Source organism: Corvus cornix, chromosome 24 (assembly GCF_000738735.6).
Source record: "Corvus cornix cornix isolate S_Up_H32 chromosome 24, ASM73873v5, whole genome shotgun sequence".
Classification (NCBI taxonomy): Eukaryota; Metazoa; Chordata; class Aves; order Passeriformes; family Corvidae; genus Corvus; species Corvus cornix.
Genome location: NC_046353.1, coordinates 1,613,394 through 1,626,697, shown reverse-complemented (window position 1 = coordinate 1,626,697; position 13,304 = coordinate 1,613,394). Strand labels below are relative to the sequence as shown.

At 58.5% G+C, this 13,304-nt stretch overlaps 2 protein-coding genes across 2 annotated transcripts; both read left to right on the top strand.

Moving 5' to 3' along the window:
- The first annotated feature begins 1,472 nt into the window (after positions 1-1,472).
- HSPB2 (heat shock protein family B (small) member 2) lies at positions 1,473-3,569 on the top strand. Its single transcript, XM_010403836.4, has 2 exons — positions 1,473-1,810; positions 2,672-3,569. Exons 1-2 carry the CDS (start codon positions 1,717-1,719, stop codon positions 3,121-3,123), a joined length of 546 nt encoding a protein of 181 aa, XP_010402138.1. The 5' UTR covers positions 1,473-1,716; the 3' UTR covers positions 3,124-3,569.
- A 3,315-nt stretch (positions 3,570-6,884) lies between these two features.
- C24H11orf52 (chromosome 24 C11orf52 homolog) lies at positions 6,885-12,925 on the top strand. Its single transcript, XM_039564853.1, has 4 exons — positions 6,885-7,170; positions 10,017-10,057; positions 10,655-10,701; positions 10,990-12,925. The coding sequence occupies exons 1-4, from the start codon at positions 7,139-7,141 to the stop codon at positions 11,224-11,226; spliced, it is 357 nt and encodes a 118-aa protein (XP_039420787.1). The 5' UTR covers positions 6,885-7,138; the 3' UTR covers positions 11,227-12,925.
- The last annotated feature ends 379 nt before the right edge of the window (positions 12,926-13,304 follow it).

The window sequence follows — 13,304 nt, the reverse complement described above, 5'->3', positions numbered from 1 at the left end:
AGGAGGGGGCAGGGGAGAGGAAGAAAAGGAACCCAATGGGGCAGCAAGAAGCCGGAGTGCCCAGGCGCCCGCCCCGCTGCCCACGTGCTGTTTATCCGCACAGGCCGGGAGGGCTTGGCGGATGTTCCCAGCTGCTCTGGATGCCAGCGGGATCAATGCAGCTCCTATCTTTGGCTCAGGGGACCAGGACAAGGGGCCGTTGTTCCCAGCACCGAGACCTCGGCTCCCGCATCGCCCACCGGGGCTGTGCCTCTCCCGGCAGCACAGGGAGCCCAGAGGCAGAGGCAGGGAAGGTGCCAGGAGGGCTTTGCTGGGATGCCCCTGGCACTGCAGCTCTGGAGCCCAGCGAGTCCTGCTGCCCTCATGGTGTGTGTAAATAGAGCATGGATTTCTCCACCAACACTCCTCATCTTTTGCCCACCGCAGAACCCATTTTTCTGGAGAGAAGACCCCCACGCTGTGACCCCAGAGAGAACCTGGGCATGCTCACGGCCTCCACAGAGCAGAGCACCTCTGTCTGCCTCTGCCCCTGCACTAACCTGCCTTCCTGCAGCTCTTCTCCTAATAATTCACACATTTATTTTAATTCCTGCCTCGCCCATGAACCCAAATCACAGGAATGGGCTCAGCCTAGCAACTGTTGAAGGGCAAGAGCTTCTCTGCCTGTGAGAGCTCGCAAGTTAAACACAGTTTCTGGCTCAGAGGCACTGCCAGCTCTGCCAGCCCTTTGCAAAAGGCTCTGAGCCTCTTCCTCTCGGCTTGCCTGGAAGAATAGGGAGCAGGATTTGCTCTGTGCAGCAGCCCAGACCATAAATACCCTCTCCAAGTCCCCATTACATCAACAGCACTGCACCTGCTCCCTCGCACTGCTGGGCTCAAGGAAAGCTCTGGTTTCAGGGTATGCAGAGCTCAGCTGGGCACTCCTCCCCTGCTGCAGCACCAGCAGCCCACCAGCCCTGCTCAGTAAAACTGGATTTAGGCCACATTCAGAGCCTGGGCTAACTGGTGATGTCTGGCAGCAACATTTCTCCGTGACACTGTGCCAAAGCCCTGGCCAAGGGCAGAGCCTGGGCAGCCAGCACGGCTCAGGGTGGGGAGGTGACAGCAGTGGGATCTGGGTCCTGTCTAACTCCCTGCAGCCCTTCACCACTCAAAGCAACAAAAGACTTGAGCTCAGTTTTTTGGGAAAATCAGGCTCCTCACGTAGGGAACAGCAGGGGCTTGAGCCCCAAGCTCATGGTGGGAATTACATGACCTGAACATCACCAGCCACCCACGGGGGCTTAGGGCCACCAATACCAGTGTCAGGGGCTCCCTGAGCCTGCTACCATGAGCCTCTCGCTGGCCCTTGCTTTGGAGCAGCAGAGCCTGGGGCCTGTCCTGCCTCCCTCAGCTCCCAAGTCCCGGCTGTGCTCGGCTGCCCAAGCACTTCCTGCAGCCCCTGCTCCAGAAGGGACCCTCAGAGGCTGGGGGGATGTGCAGGGTGTCCCCGAGGTGTCCCTGGGTGCAGGCAGAGCCTGCCCTCCCCGCTGGAATGCAGCGAGAAGCTTCCCTGGCTGCCCTGGCCCGGCACCCTGGGGCCTGTGCGGGGCTATTTTGGTCCATCTTTATTATCACACACTCCTCCCTTTGGAATTCACCCAGCTGAAGCCTCGCAGCCTGCAGCCTTCAGTCCGAGAGGCAGCGAGGGCAGGGAGGAAGGTGCCCGTCCCCGCCATGGCCACCCGCACCGTGCCCCATGCCTACCCCATGAGCTGCGAGTACGAGTTCGCCAACCCCAGCAAGATCTACGACCAGAACTTTGGGGAAGGTAAGGAAGGAGCTGGGATCCCCCCCTGCCCTGCACCTTTCTCCCCTCTGCTGCAGGAGGGCTGGTGGAGTTCCCTCTGGGGAGCTCGAGCTCCAGAGCAGGTAGCTGGGGCCGAGGAATTTTGAGTGGAGGAACACAGATTAAATCAGGGGGAAAAGCCAGGGAATATCCAGGGTCTGTCTCTTCATGTCCACTTCTCCATCCATGCCCACTGCTGCCCATCCCGTCCCTCCCTCGTGCCACCCATGCTCTGGCATTCATGCACATGCTGTGAAAACATGGAGCAAAAAACGCTCAGGGGAGGGGGGGGAAGCTTTTCCAGCCGGGGGGATGTGGAGAAAAGCTGAGCTGGGGCGTTCAGCACAAAGCTGGGCAGTGGCTGGCGGAGGGGAAGGAATGTGGGCAGCAGCAGAACCATTCAGCACCAGCACAACAGCGTGAAAAGGCAAAAAGCTCCAAGGAAAGCCCCCTGGACAATGGCACACAAAAGGCCTTTAGTTCCTCAGGGCGGTTTCTTCACCATCAGCAATTTCCATGCCCATCCCTGCTGCGGGCTCTGCGCTGCACAGCTCCCAGCACACCCGGCAGGCCCTCCCTGTGCACCCAACATGTGAAGCTGGATGCCAGCCCTGGGCTTGCTGGCAGCCCTGGGCAGCCTGGTGGCAGGCAGTGGCTGGCAGGGATGCGGCTCTGGGTGTGTTTTAGGGGCACAAAGGTGGGAACTGCAGCAGACTCCACCCCTGGTGTGGTGATGTGGCGAAGCCAAGGTGTTTTCCAGGTCCCAAACTCCTCCTGTCACCCTCCCCTGTCTGCTGCTCCAACCCCATTCCCTGGAAACTCCTCACTGAGTCTCCTTTCCAGGTGTGTCCCCATCCGAGATTTTAGCCCCTGCCCTGTACCACGGCTACTACATCCGGCCCCGGATCAACAAGCAGCTGGAGAGGGGCACCTCGGAGATCTGCCTGAACGAGCACAAGTTCCAGGTGTTCCTGGACGTCTGCCAGTTCCTGCCCGACGAGCTCAGCGTCCGCACCGTGGACAACCTGCTGGAGGTGGTGGGGCAGCACCCGCAGAAGGCTGACCGCCACGGCTTCATCTCCAGGGAGTTCACCAGGACCTACATCCTGCCCCTGGACGTGGACCCCTTGCTGGTGAGGGCCACCTTGTCCCACGACGGCATCCTGAGCATTGTGGCTCCCCGGACAGGCAAGGAGCTGAAGGCCAGAGTCAATGAGGTGAAGATAACCCAGCAGGAGCAGCCAGTGGGGGAAGAACAACAGTCTGAGGAAGGAAAAGAGAAGGAAAAATCCTAAAGGCCCCAGATGTGGGAAGGTGGGGGGGACAGGGATGGGGAATCCGCAATGCCAGACCTCTACTTCTCACCATCAGTGTTTAGCAGGGCCCTGAGGCAGCCACACTTGTGCTTCTCAAGGCTGATGGCTGGAAAAAAAAAGGACTTGGACCTGGAAAGAAGAGTGGGACTGAAGTGTGAGTGTGAGTGACTGCAATGCAAATTTTCTCCTGGGTTGGGTCACCATGCAGGGCGTTCTGCTCTCACCCCAGGGTCACTCCTACCCCAGAATGTGAGGCTGTGTCTCAGAGGACTGTGCTCTAGCCCAGAAGGGCACTGGGGAGAGGGAAAAGGGGATCCCAGTGCCTGGTTTCTGAGCTGGTGGCTGGCGGTGGAAGGTGGGTGTTGGTCTGTAAAAGTGCCTGCAGCAATCAGGAGGAGAGAGGAATAAATCTGTCTCTGCTCTTCTCTTGTTTGCCTTGGATTTGTGTTGCTCCTGTGCAGCAGGAAGGAAGGACAGTGCCCAGCTGGGAGTCCATGCTGAGCTCACCTGTGGCACCAGTGGGGTCATGGAGGGACTGTGGCCACCTCTGTGCCCCACCCCCCCAGCCCAGCTGCTGTTTTTAGGGAGCCCACAGGCAAGTGGCCTCAAGGACAAAAAAGGGATGGAGTGATGAGCCCTTGGAGGGTCCCTGAGCATCTCCAGACCTGCAGCTGGAATGAGCCCAAATAAATGAGTGCCAAGCCACAGCCTGTACCTGCTCAGCCCTTCAGTTACAGGACATCCCACACACACAGATCTTTGTGAGGGGACTGAACCCCAAAACACTGAGGGGAAAGGCTCTGCTCAGACTCCAATTGCCTTGCTGGTGCCCCAGCCCTCTCTGTGAAGTCAGGGAGGGGCTGAATTTGGCCCCTTTTGCAGACACTGTGATGCTACGTGAGCAATGTCCCCGTGGTCTCATGATGGGGACAGGGATCGTGTGTGCTGCCGGCACTGGCAGCTGCTGCCCCGATGGCCCCAGGGCTCAGCAGGTGACAGTTGCCACCCTTGTGTCACCAGGGCCAAGCCAGGCACACAAAATGCTGTGTCAGAGGCTAAATTTGGGGGTGTTTGGTGTGCAGCTCTCCCACAGAGGGGAGAGGCTGTTCCAAAATCCTCAGGGATGTGACTTCCCCCTCTCCTGTGGCTCTGCCTCCACCCCACTCTGCCTCCAGGAACACCTGGGGCCAGGAATGCCCCGCGCAGGAGCCTGTCCAGCACATCCCTTTGGGATCTGGAACACGGATATGAGGCTGGGTTTTGTCCCCTGCCAGGCAAAGTGGGATCCAGACCAGAGCACAGCACTGCCCAGCTATTTCCAGCTATTTTCTGCTTCCCAGGGCGCTGCCTGCACTGAGGATCAGTCAGATGAGGAGCAGCCCTGCCTGCCAGGCTCAGGAGGTGGACGGAGGATGGCTGAGCCTCTCCACCCCAGTGCAGAGCAGGTACCCTCAGAGTCTGAACTCCTGCCCTGACTCCTGCGGTAGAACCAGGTTTAACTGTCAAAATAAAAATCAGCTTTATAACAGGCACTCTCTAAGTCATTAATAACAATTCCAGACATAATTCTGGGCCAGCGACTTTCAGTCACCTGCATCCTGTTCACCCAACACCTGCCCAGACCCCAGATCTCAGGAGGCTTGGGTTCCTGAGCCCTGTGGTGAGGGCAGAGCCCCGTGGCTGTGTGTGGGCTCAGGCACAGCCATCATTTCCTCAGTCCCCCCTCATAAAAGGCTTCCTCAGGCTCACTCACACTTCGTGGCAGCAGCTGTAAAAGGCTTCTCTTTGTCCCTGCTCCGGCAAGAAACGCTGATGGTCCCCTTGCTCCCTGCAGGTTTCCTGTGATTGGGATAAACTCCTTCTCTGGGTTGGGGATGGGGGATGGCAACACGTGAGCCTGGAGCTGGGCAAGGAGAACACACACACGGCACACATGGCACGGGCTGGGACATCAGATGCCATCTGTCCCCGCTCAGCAGCTCGCTGAAGCACTGGGGGCTGCAAACAGCACATGGCCAGGGCTGGGGCTGCACTGAGAGAGGATTCTGAGACAAAAGGAGTGCCCAAAACAGTTCAGAGCTCTCTCTCTCTTCATTTTTGATGGCAGCTCGGTGTGTGTCTGTGCCACACCTGTCCCGGTGCCTGAGGGACCTTGACACTCTTGCCACAGAGATGCCCAGCATCAGCAGTGACTGCACAATTCTGTGCCCTCCCCAGCTCTCCCTGGCCCTGTTTTTGCTCTCCCCTGAGCTCATTCTCCCCTGCTGGGCACTGCTGCTGTGCCGGTGTCACAGCTCTGTCGGCTGGCAGTGCCCGGGGGCGGGCAGGGCTGTCCCTCTGCTGTCCCCGCTGCTGTCCCCGCAGCCTGGCAGGCTGTGCAGGGCAGGATCGCCGGGAGCCGTGCCTGCTCTCATCCCGCAGACACAGCCTGGGGAGGGAATGCGGAGTGGCAGCCAAGCGCTCCCCGGCCCTGCCAATGTTTTTGATGCTTTTCTGTTTCTCTGGTGGAGCTCGAAGCAGCAGCTCCAGTATTTGTGAAAGAGGCTGATGGGAACAGGCTCCCAGCCTTTTCTTTTTTCTCCTTCCCCACAAAGCAACAAAGCCCAAGTTATCCCAGAAATCAAAACAGGCACTGGTTCGTTAAAACAACAGCGTCTGTGGCAAGCCCAGAGACACAGTCTGCAGCTTCCCAAGCAGGGACAGGCTCCTGGGAACACCTGGGCTTTGCAGGACCCTGAGGACATGGGACCAGCACTGAATCCCAGCTGCCTGCGTAAACCTAATCCTAAATTCTGTGCCACTTCTCCAGCCCCAAGCTGAGGGGCAGTGTCAGAGCAAGGCTCAGGCTCTGCAGGTCACGGTGCAGCCCACCCAGGAGTCAGCTGTGACCCTTCCAAAGCAGAATCCTTCTCCCCCTGCCACTCCTGGACAGATCCAAGCTTTGCTCTGCCCTTGGGCAGGTGATAAATGGTGCTGTGAACCTGGTTGAGAGCTTGGGCACACCTGGAGTGGGGGACCAGGGCCAGCTCCTGTCACAGAAAGGTGAATTAAAACTCACCCCCTTGTGAGGACACCCCTCGAGGGGTCAGACCTGCACAGATCTGGGGCTGACTGCCGAGGCAACGCCGTGGGGCAGAGTTTCTGCTCAAGAATGACATTAAAATGATATCTTTCAGGAGTATCTGTTCTCTTAGACCTGCCTGGGATTAGGCCCCAGGAATTACCTAATCATTAGCTCCAGGGCTCTGGTCACTCAGTCTGAAGGGCTCTCACCAGGGGCAGAGAGGTGAAATGCACGTCCCTGTTCCTGTCTGACTGCTGAGGCTGAGCCTGAGAGCTGTCCTGCAGCTCCTTAAGGATGTGAGGGCCCTCCTGCGACTCTGACACTCTCAAAGGCACAGAACTGTGCCTTTTATCCAGGTAGCTTTAAAAAAGCTTTTATCCAGGTAGCTTTAAAAAAGTGGATTTCCACTGTCCCTGAGGGTGTGGGTCAGCAGCAGCAGCAGCAGCAGAGCTGAGCTGAGAGGAGAGCTCCAAGAAATCCGCTCATTCCCAGGTGATGCCACACGTGCCACACGTTTTCCTGGCACCCCGCTCGAGGTGCGAGGATGGGCGGCAGGGACAGCGCTGCGAGCTCCCACCCTGGGGGTTCTCCCCTCGCTTCAAGTCCCTCCTCCGTCCCGTTTTGCATCACCGCTGGCACCAGCGGGACGGCGCCGGGGGGACAGAGGGACAGCGGGGGGACGGCCGCTGTTTCGAGTGACAAAACAGAGTTTTAGCCGCGGGGTGACGCCCGGGGGCACGGCGGGACCTTGGCCTGTCCCCCCCGGAGCAGGAGGCGCGGCGGCCCCGGGACATCCCCGGTAGATGGCACACGGGGCCAGCGCAGAAACCCGACACTGCCTGACACTCCCTTGGAGCAGCCGAGCAGGAACCAGGAAATACAAGCTCTGCCTGCCCAGAAAACGCTCCGGCTCCATGGGGGAAGGAGGACATGGGCAACCTGTGCAGCTGCGGCCGCCCGTGGTGAGTTGGGCGGGTGCGGGACAGCGGGGGCCGGGCGCGGCTCTCGGGAGGAATTTGGAAGCTTTGCCCTTGTGCCGGCTCTGCCGGGGCTCCGGCGGCTGCCAGCCCTGCAGGAGGGAGCGGTGAGCGCGGCGCAGGGCCGTGCAGGTGACCGGGACAGGACAGGAGCGGCACAAGGGGGGTTTTTTGTCACATCTCAGTCCAGACGGGAGTGGCAGCTTGGCGTCCTGCGGCCACCCAGCAGCTGGGAAGGATCTGGAGAAAATCCCTGTCCTCATGCCGGTGCTCCCCGGCCAGGTAGACACCAGAAGGTGTCCCTTTGAGGGGTCCCTGGGGCAGGGCTGGGGTTCAGCCACCCCATCCTGCCCTCAGCCGTTCCAGCCCCTCTCCCTGCCTGCGTCTGTCTGGGATTTATTTATGCCCGGGAAGCCCTGGCCACGTTGTTGAGATGCTGTGGCTCTTTCTCCCTGGGAAGGAGGGTGACGCTTTAATCCCTCCTGGCTCCTGCTGGGCCCTGGACCTCCTGCTCGCAGAGAAAGGGCATCGCTCGGTGCCAAGTGGGAATATTTTCAGCTCTGGGCGTGCTGCGAGGGGAAGAGCCATGAATATCAGATGAAGCTCCGAGGACGTTCTCTCTCAGTCGCTGTGTTTGTTGAAAGTATGAGAAATTCGTCCAGGACTTTGAATAATTCCAAGAGGCACAGCATCACCTAGTGGAGGAAGGCTCAGGAGTTGAGGACACCGAGGTTCTTCCAAGCCCTGAGCCCTGAGGAGTTTGGGATTTAGGAATAGGAGTTGAAGGTGGGAGGTGGAAAGCTGGTCGCCCACCAAAACTCCCATTTTTTATTTCCTCTGCCCTGTGGCAGGGGGTAAATGAGGCACCCAGGGCATCAGCAGGCAAGGGGCACCGTCTGAGCTCTTTAAAGAAGAGCTGTCACAGCAAATTTATTCCCAGAGGGAAGTTATTGATGAAGGAATTGTGCCCTCGGGTCTGGGCGCCTCTGCCCTGTGCGAGGCAGGCCCCAGGCTCTCACCATTAAAGTGGCACCAAAATGTGCACAGGCAGGGAAAGCTGCCCCAATCCAGGCCCCAGGATTGTGTGGGGCAGGAATCAGGATGGCCTTGGCACAGGGAGAGGGGAGGCAGCAGTGCAGGAGCAGGGCCATGGGTGCTGCCATGGAGAGTTCTGTCAGGCTGGGAGTTACAACACGTCGCACCCGCTTTGGAGAGGAGGGGAGAGGTTTCCCTGCTCCCATTTCCGTGCCACACGTGTCCCCATTCCTGGGGAGATGCCTGGCTGTGATTATCCTGGAGACCGGAATAGCTGCAGCCCACACACTGCCTGCAGTGTTCCCTGCACAAAGGGAGGCAGCCAGGGAGCAGCCTGGAATGCCAGCCCAGCTGCCTGGCTGCCAGCACGGAGGGGAGGGACCCTGCTGGTTCTGCCCCAAAAGGTGCTGGTTTGGTGAAATCCTCCACGTCTGAGTGCTGGGTGGAAGGGAAGTGCTCTGGTACACAAGGCTTGGCGAGGAGGAGACGCTGCAGCCAGGGGAGGAGGAGGCTGGGAGAGCCAAGGGAGAGCCCCACAAAGACAGAGTGGGGCTGCTGTGAATTAAACCCTGAATTCCTGGGGAGAACCCCCAGTTTTGCCTGTGAAGGGCAGGAGGTGCCCCTGTGGCAGCGCTGGAGCTGTGGCCACCCTGCCTTGCCCCAAGCTGCCCAGGCCTGGTTAATCATTACTGGCCATTCCGGAGCTCTCTGCCTGCGTTCATGGGGATTTTTGTTTTCCCATTGGAGTGCCAGGGCATTGCTGCACACCCTGTGCTGTCCCCTGCCCGCTGGAGCTGCCTGGGAGAGCTGGCACGGGCACAGCCCTGCCTGGGGCACTGCTCTGTCCCCGGCTGTGGCAGGGCTGGCTGGCAAAGGCACACCCTGCGGGACACACAGCATTCCCTGGAGCCCAAATGGGGAGCCTGGAGCCCCGACCAAAGCACTGCCTGCCCACTTTCAGCTGCTGAGCAGAGACACAGCCCCCTGGGAGCCTCTCAGCTGCACCCTCTCGTCCGTGTCTGTGCAGGAGGGGCCACACAAGGGCTGGCACCTGCTGCCTGACCCCCTGAGCGTGACATTTCCTTTGTGCATCTGTCCCAGAATGGGACACAGCTCCTCCCTGCCAGTGCCAGCCTGCAGGAGCTCAGCTCCAAGCTCTGTTGTTACAGCTGGGACGCATTTGGCTCCTGTCCTCTCTTGGCACAGCTCTGTGCTTGGCCTGGCGCTCTCTGGTCGCACAGGTACAGCTGAGATGAGGGTTTGGCTTGGCTCATAGTGAGGGCAAAGCTTGTTTGGTTTGGTTCTGTTCTAAGTGGAAAAGTGAGAACAGGAAAACTGTCTGAAACCTTCAGTCAGACAGACAGCTGCTCCCTGGGCAAGGGGGCCGAAGCACAGGCAGTGGGGATGGCAGAGCAGCTGACCCCAAAAGAAGGGGTTTGTGCCAGCTGGGACCGTTCCCTGCACCCTGCACCTCAGACCTGAGCTGTGGAAATGGAGCTGCAAAGCTCCAGTGAGAGGTGTTCTCATCCCTTGGGATGCTTCTGGGACGGGAGGGCAGGCAGGGAGAGCTGGGGTGGCTGTGGGGTGTGGTGGGTGTGTCACAGGAGGAGGAAACACATCCCCACACGTTCCCTTTGGACGTTTGCCCTGCAGGAGTCCCTCGGGCTCTGGTGTGGCTCCTTGCTGAGCCTCTCCTGGGCCTGTCTCATTCCGTGGTACCCAGGTGTGGTTTGGGTTGGAGTTTTGGGGGAACAGAGATGGGAATTGTCAGGGCTGATGTGTCTCTCTGATTTCAGGAAGTGTCCTTCGCCTTTCAAAAGGAAGAAAGAAAAGCAAGGTAAGGATCTGTGAGAGTGCTTTGGAGGTGGAGTGACAGAGCCCCTGGGGAGGTGACATCAGTGCCTCTGGAGGGGATCCTTGAGGCTGAGGGGTATTTAAAACAACAAAGTCCTACCTCAAACACACCCAGGTGCTCTCCAGCAGAGCAGGAGCTGCATCCAACTGTAGGAGCTGCAAACATCAGTCTGACAACGCTCCCAGAATAAAGTCATTCCTTGAACTGTGTCCTGTGGCCTTTGGACCACGCTGAGCAAAACATGTTTGCCAGGCAGCAGAGGAAATAACAAAGTTAAAACTGGATCTGACTCCTCCGAGGGCCTGACAAGAAGCTCTCTGTGCTGTGTCTGTGGGTTCTGCCAAGAACTCTGCGGTCCACAGCTTGCTGGCATCCTGGGAAACCTTATTTTTCCCAAAGAAACAAGCCCAGGCTTTCTTCTTGGAGGCATCAGGGCAGCATTAGGGCTGAGGGAGTCAGATGAGCTGGAAATCTGATTTGTGCCCAGTGGGGAGAGCCCATGGGCCAACGCAGCATTGCTGCATCCCAAGGTGGAGCAATGAACTGTTGGAAGCCGATCTCCTGGTGTTTCTTTTGCAGGAGCTAATGTGAGGCATGAGACTCAACAGCAGCAGCCTGGCAGGAAGGTAAACAACTTTCCAGAGGGGTTTTTCCTACGTGTGTGTTGAGAAGACAGAGCTGCCCTAAGCTAGGTGGGCTGGGAGGACACGGGGCAGGATTCAGAGCCAGGAATCCTCTCCTCCTGTGTAGCCTCTAAAGTGGGCACAGTGTCCATGGCTTTTTCCACATTTTTTTGCCTCCTGAAGTGCAGTGGGAGAGGCCTGAAGTGTCAGAGGGGGTTGGTGCTGGGGGCAGCGTGGGGTCTGACAGAGCAGCCCAGGGAGCTGAGTTCCCAGAGCTTTCTCCCCACAAAGGTCCCCACGTATGAAGATGTCCCAGATGTCCCCGTCTACGCCATGGTGAGCAAGCCCAAGGGGGTGCAGCAGGATGACAGCATCCACTACGCCGACATCCAGGTGTTCTCCAAGGTGCGGGAGCGCTCCGCGGCCGAGGTGAAGAACCTGCAGCTGCAGAACGCCACGGAATATGCCACCCTCAACTTCCCCAGGGCCAGGCTGAAGTACGACGGCAAAAATGGGACCTTGGTGTAAAGGACTCGATGGGCTCCTCCTCCTCCTTCAGCAGGAAAAGGAGTTCACAGCTGTAGATCCAAGAAAACCTCATGGACGCGCCTGAGAGTTGCGAGAGGCTGTGTCTCCCACCACAGCCACTCTCACTGAGGAGTTTCCCGTCTGATCCTGCTGGCAAAAAAACACCTCCTCCCCTCGGGAGAGCTGCCCCTGGAGCTGGCAGCCCAGCTCCTGCCTGCACTGCGAGGTGGCAGAGCTGCTGCTGGGCTGGCGAAGGCTCAGGGCTGCAGGGAGAAAAGCCCCTGCTGTGGCACGGCTCCAGCCGAGTGCCGGGTTTGGGAACGTGGCACATGGAATCCAGGACTCAAGGGAGGTTTTTGCACGGGGTTTCGTGTCAGTGTTCAAGTTCTGAGGGTGCAGAGTGACGTGTGGGCGGTGCTGTGAGGAGGGGAGACCTTTAGCAGGATGTGCTGCGCTGTCTCCTTCCAACAGCTGCCCCTGCAGGTGCAGCCAGGCCCTGTATGCATCCCCTTGCCCCAAATCAGTGTTCTGCAGCCGTGCACAGCACCTGGCAGCCAGAAATGAAGAATTATGAGGCGGACAGAACAATTCCTGTCACTGATGGGCTGTTCAGAGGTGCATCCTCACCCCTCCATGCAAACAAGTGAGGAGCAAGCTCCTGGCTCTGACTGGAGTTGAAACAAGGGAAAATTGGCAATTCAGCTGCAAATCACTGCTTATGTTTAGGGCAGTTCTCATCTGTCTGCATGCCTGGGATACTGGGAATGAATCCTGGGCAGCTTTGGACAGGACTTTGGACTTTGCCTCCACTTCTTGCTCATTTTGTGCTGTCAGTCCTGGTTACAAACCCCAGTGACACAGAGCACGCACCATGTGGGGTTATCAGATCCACACAGAGCACACACCACAGGAGTTATCAGAGCCACACAGAGCACACACCACGGGAGTTATCAGAGCCACACAGAGCACACACCACGGGAGTTATCAGAGCCACACACCACATGGGGTTATCAGATCCGCCTCTGAGAACCTGTTTCTGGATTTCAGATAGTGTCAATAATTCAGTGTAGCAATGGTCCAAATGGCTCCTGTCACTGGGCAGCGCTGGCAGGGGACCAGGGCTCCCCAAGCACCATCTTCAGGCACTAAACCAAGGCCTGGCACATTCTGTTCCTCCGTCAGAGCAGATTGTGGGGCAGCCCCGGTTATTGGCAGCGTTTAGAAATGGTTCCTTTTATAAACACAGAGAACCTTGCACGTTATAACTCAGGGGGATGTGAAAAGCACGAAGGAGTTCCTGCTCATGGGGAAAAACAAAACTGCTCTGGGCTGTGTTTGCCACGGTGGAAGTGTTTGAGGACCAATCTTCCAGTTTTTCTATGTGTTTTAATGAGTGCCCCAGCCCCTGGAATGGTTTTTATTTCCCATTCCCTGAGGAGCTCCGGCTGCCACATCACCCACGGGGCTGCTCCTGGAAGCGCAGCTCATCCTAGAGCCAACTCCGTGCTCCCATTCCGGTGGTTTTTGCCTGTTTTCCAGGCTTTCCATGGGGAATTGTGGAAGCCATGTGTTCTGCAAGAGGGATTTTCCTAAGGACTCGGTTTTGCACTGAATATTAAAATCTCCTGTGCTCCCCGCGGTTGTCACGTGTGCCAAACGAGCGTTTCTGTATCATTAAAGATGCAATATTTAGTTTTAAGTGATAAGTCCGCACTTCGGGCGAGGCTTTGCGGGGCTGGGGGGACACACAGGGTCCCGCTCCCGGGGCGGCGATGCGGGGCTGGGCAAAGGCTTCCCCAGGCTGGCTCCGATCCCCATCCCGATCCCGATCCCGATCCCGATCCCGGGGAGGAGCCAGCGCTGTCCCGCCCCATCCCGCCCCCGTTCCCGTGGCAACCGGAGACGCGCACCGGGAGCAGGTAGGGCCGGGGGTGCGGGTCCCGGTACCCACCGCATCCCACTTCACCCTTCCCATCCCACCCTTCCCCACCCCTCCCCTCTCTCTGGGGTCCCCATTTCTCCCCGTGCCACCCCATCCCCAGCCTCTCCTCACCCCCCAGCACTGCCCTGCTCCTGTT

What these genes read in the sequence shown, in the direction of transcription:
- HSPB2 (XM_010403836.4), top strand. Translation starts at nt 1,717, where the DNA reads ATGGCCACCCGCACCGTGCCCCATGCCTACCCCATGAGCTGCGAGTAC. An exon ending in CGACCAGAACTTTGGGGAAG is followed by an intron (nt 1,811 to 2,671) that starts GTAAGGAAGGAG and finishes TCTCCTTTCCAG; the next exon opens with GTGTGTCCCCATCCGAGATT.
- C24H11orf52 (XM_039564853.1), top strand. Translation starts at nt 7,139, where the DNA reads ATGGGCAACCTGTGCAGCTGCGGCCGCCCGTG. An exon ending in TGCAGCTGCGGCCGCCCGTG is followed by an intron (nt 7,171 to 10,016) that starts GTGAGTTGGGCG and finishes CTCTGATTTCAG; the next exon opens with GAAGTGTCCTTCGCCTTTCA. An exon ending in AAGGAAGAAAGAAAAGCAAG is followed by an intron (nt 10,058 to 10,654) that starts GTAAGGATCTGT and finishes TTTCTTTTGCAG; the next exon opens with GAGCTAATGTGAGGCATGAG.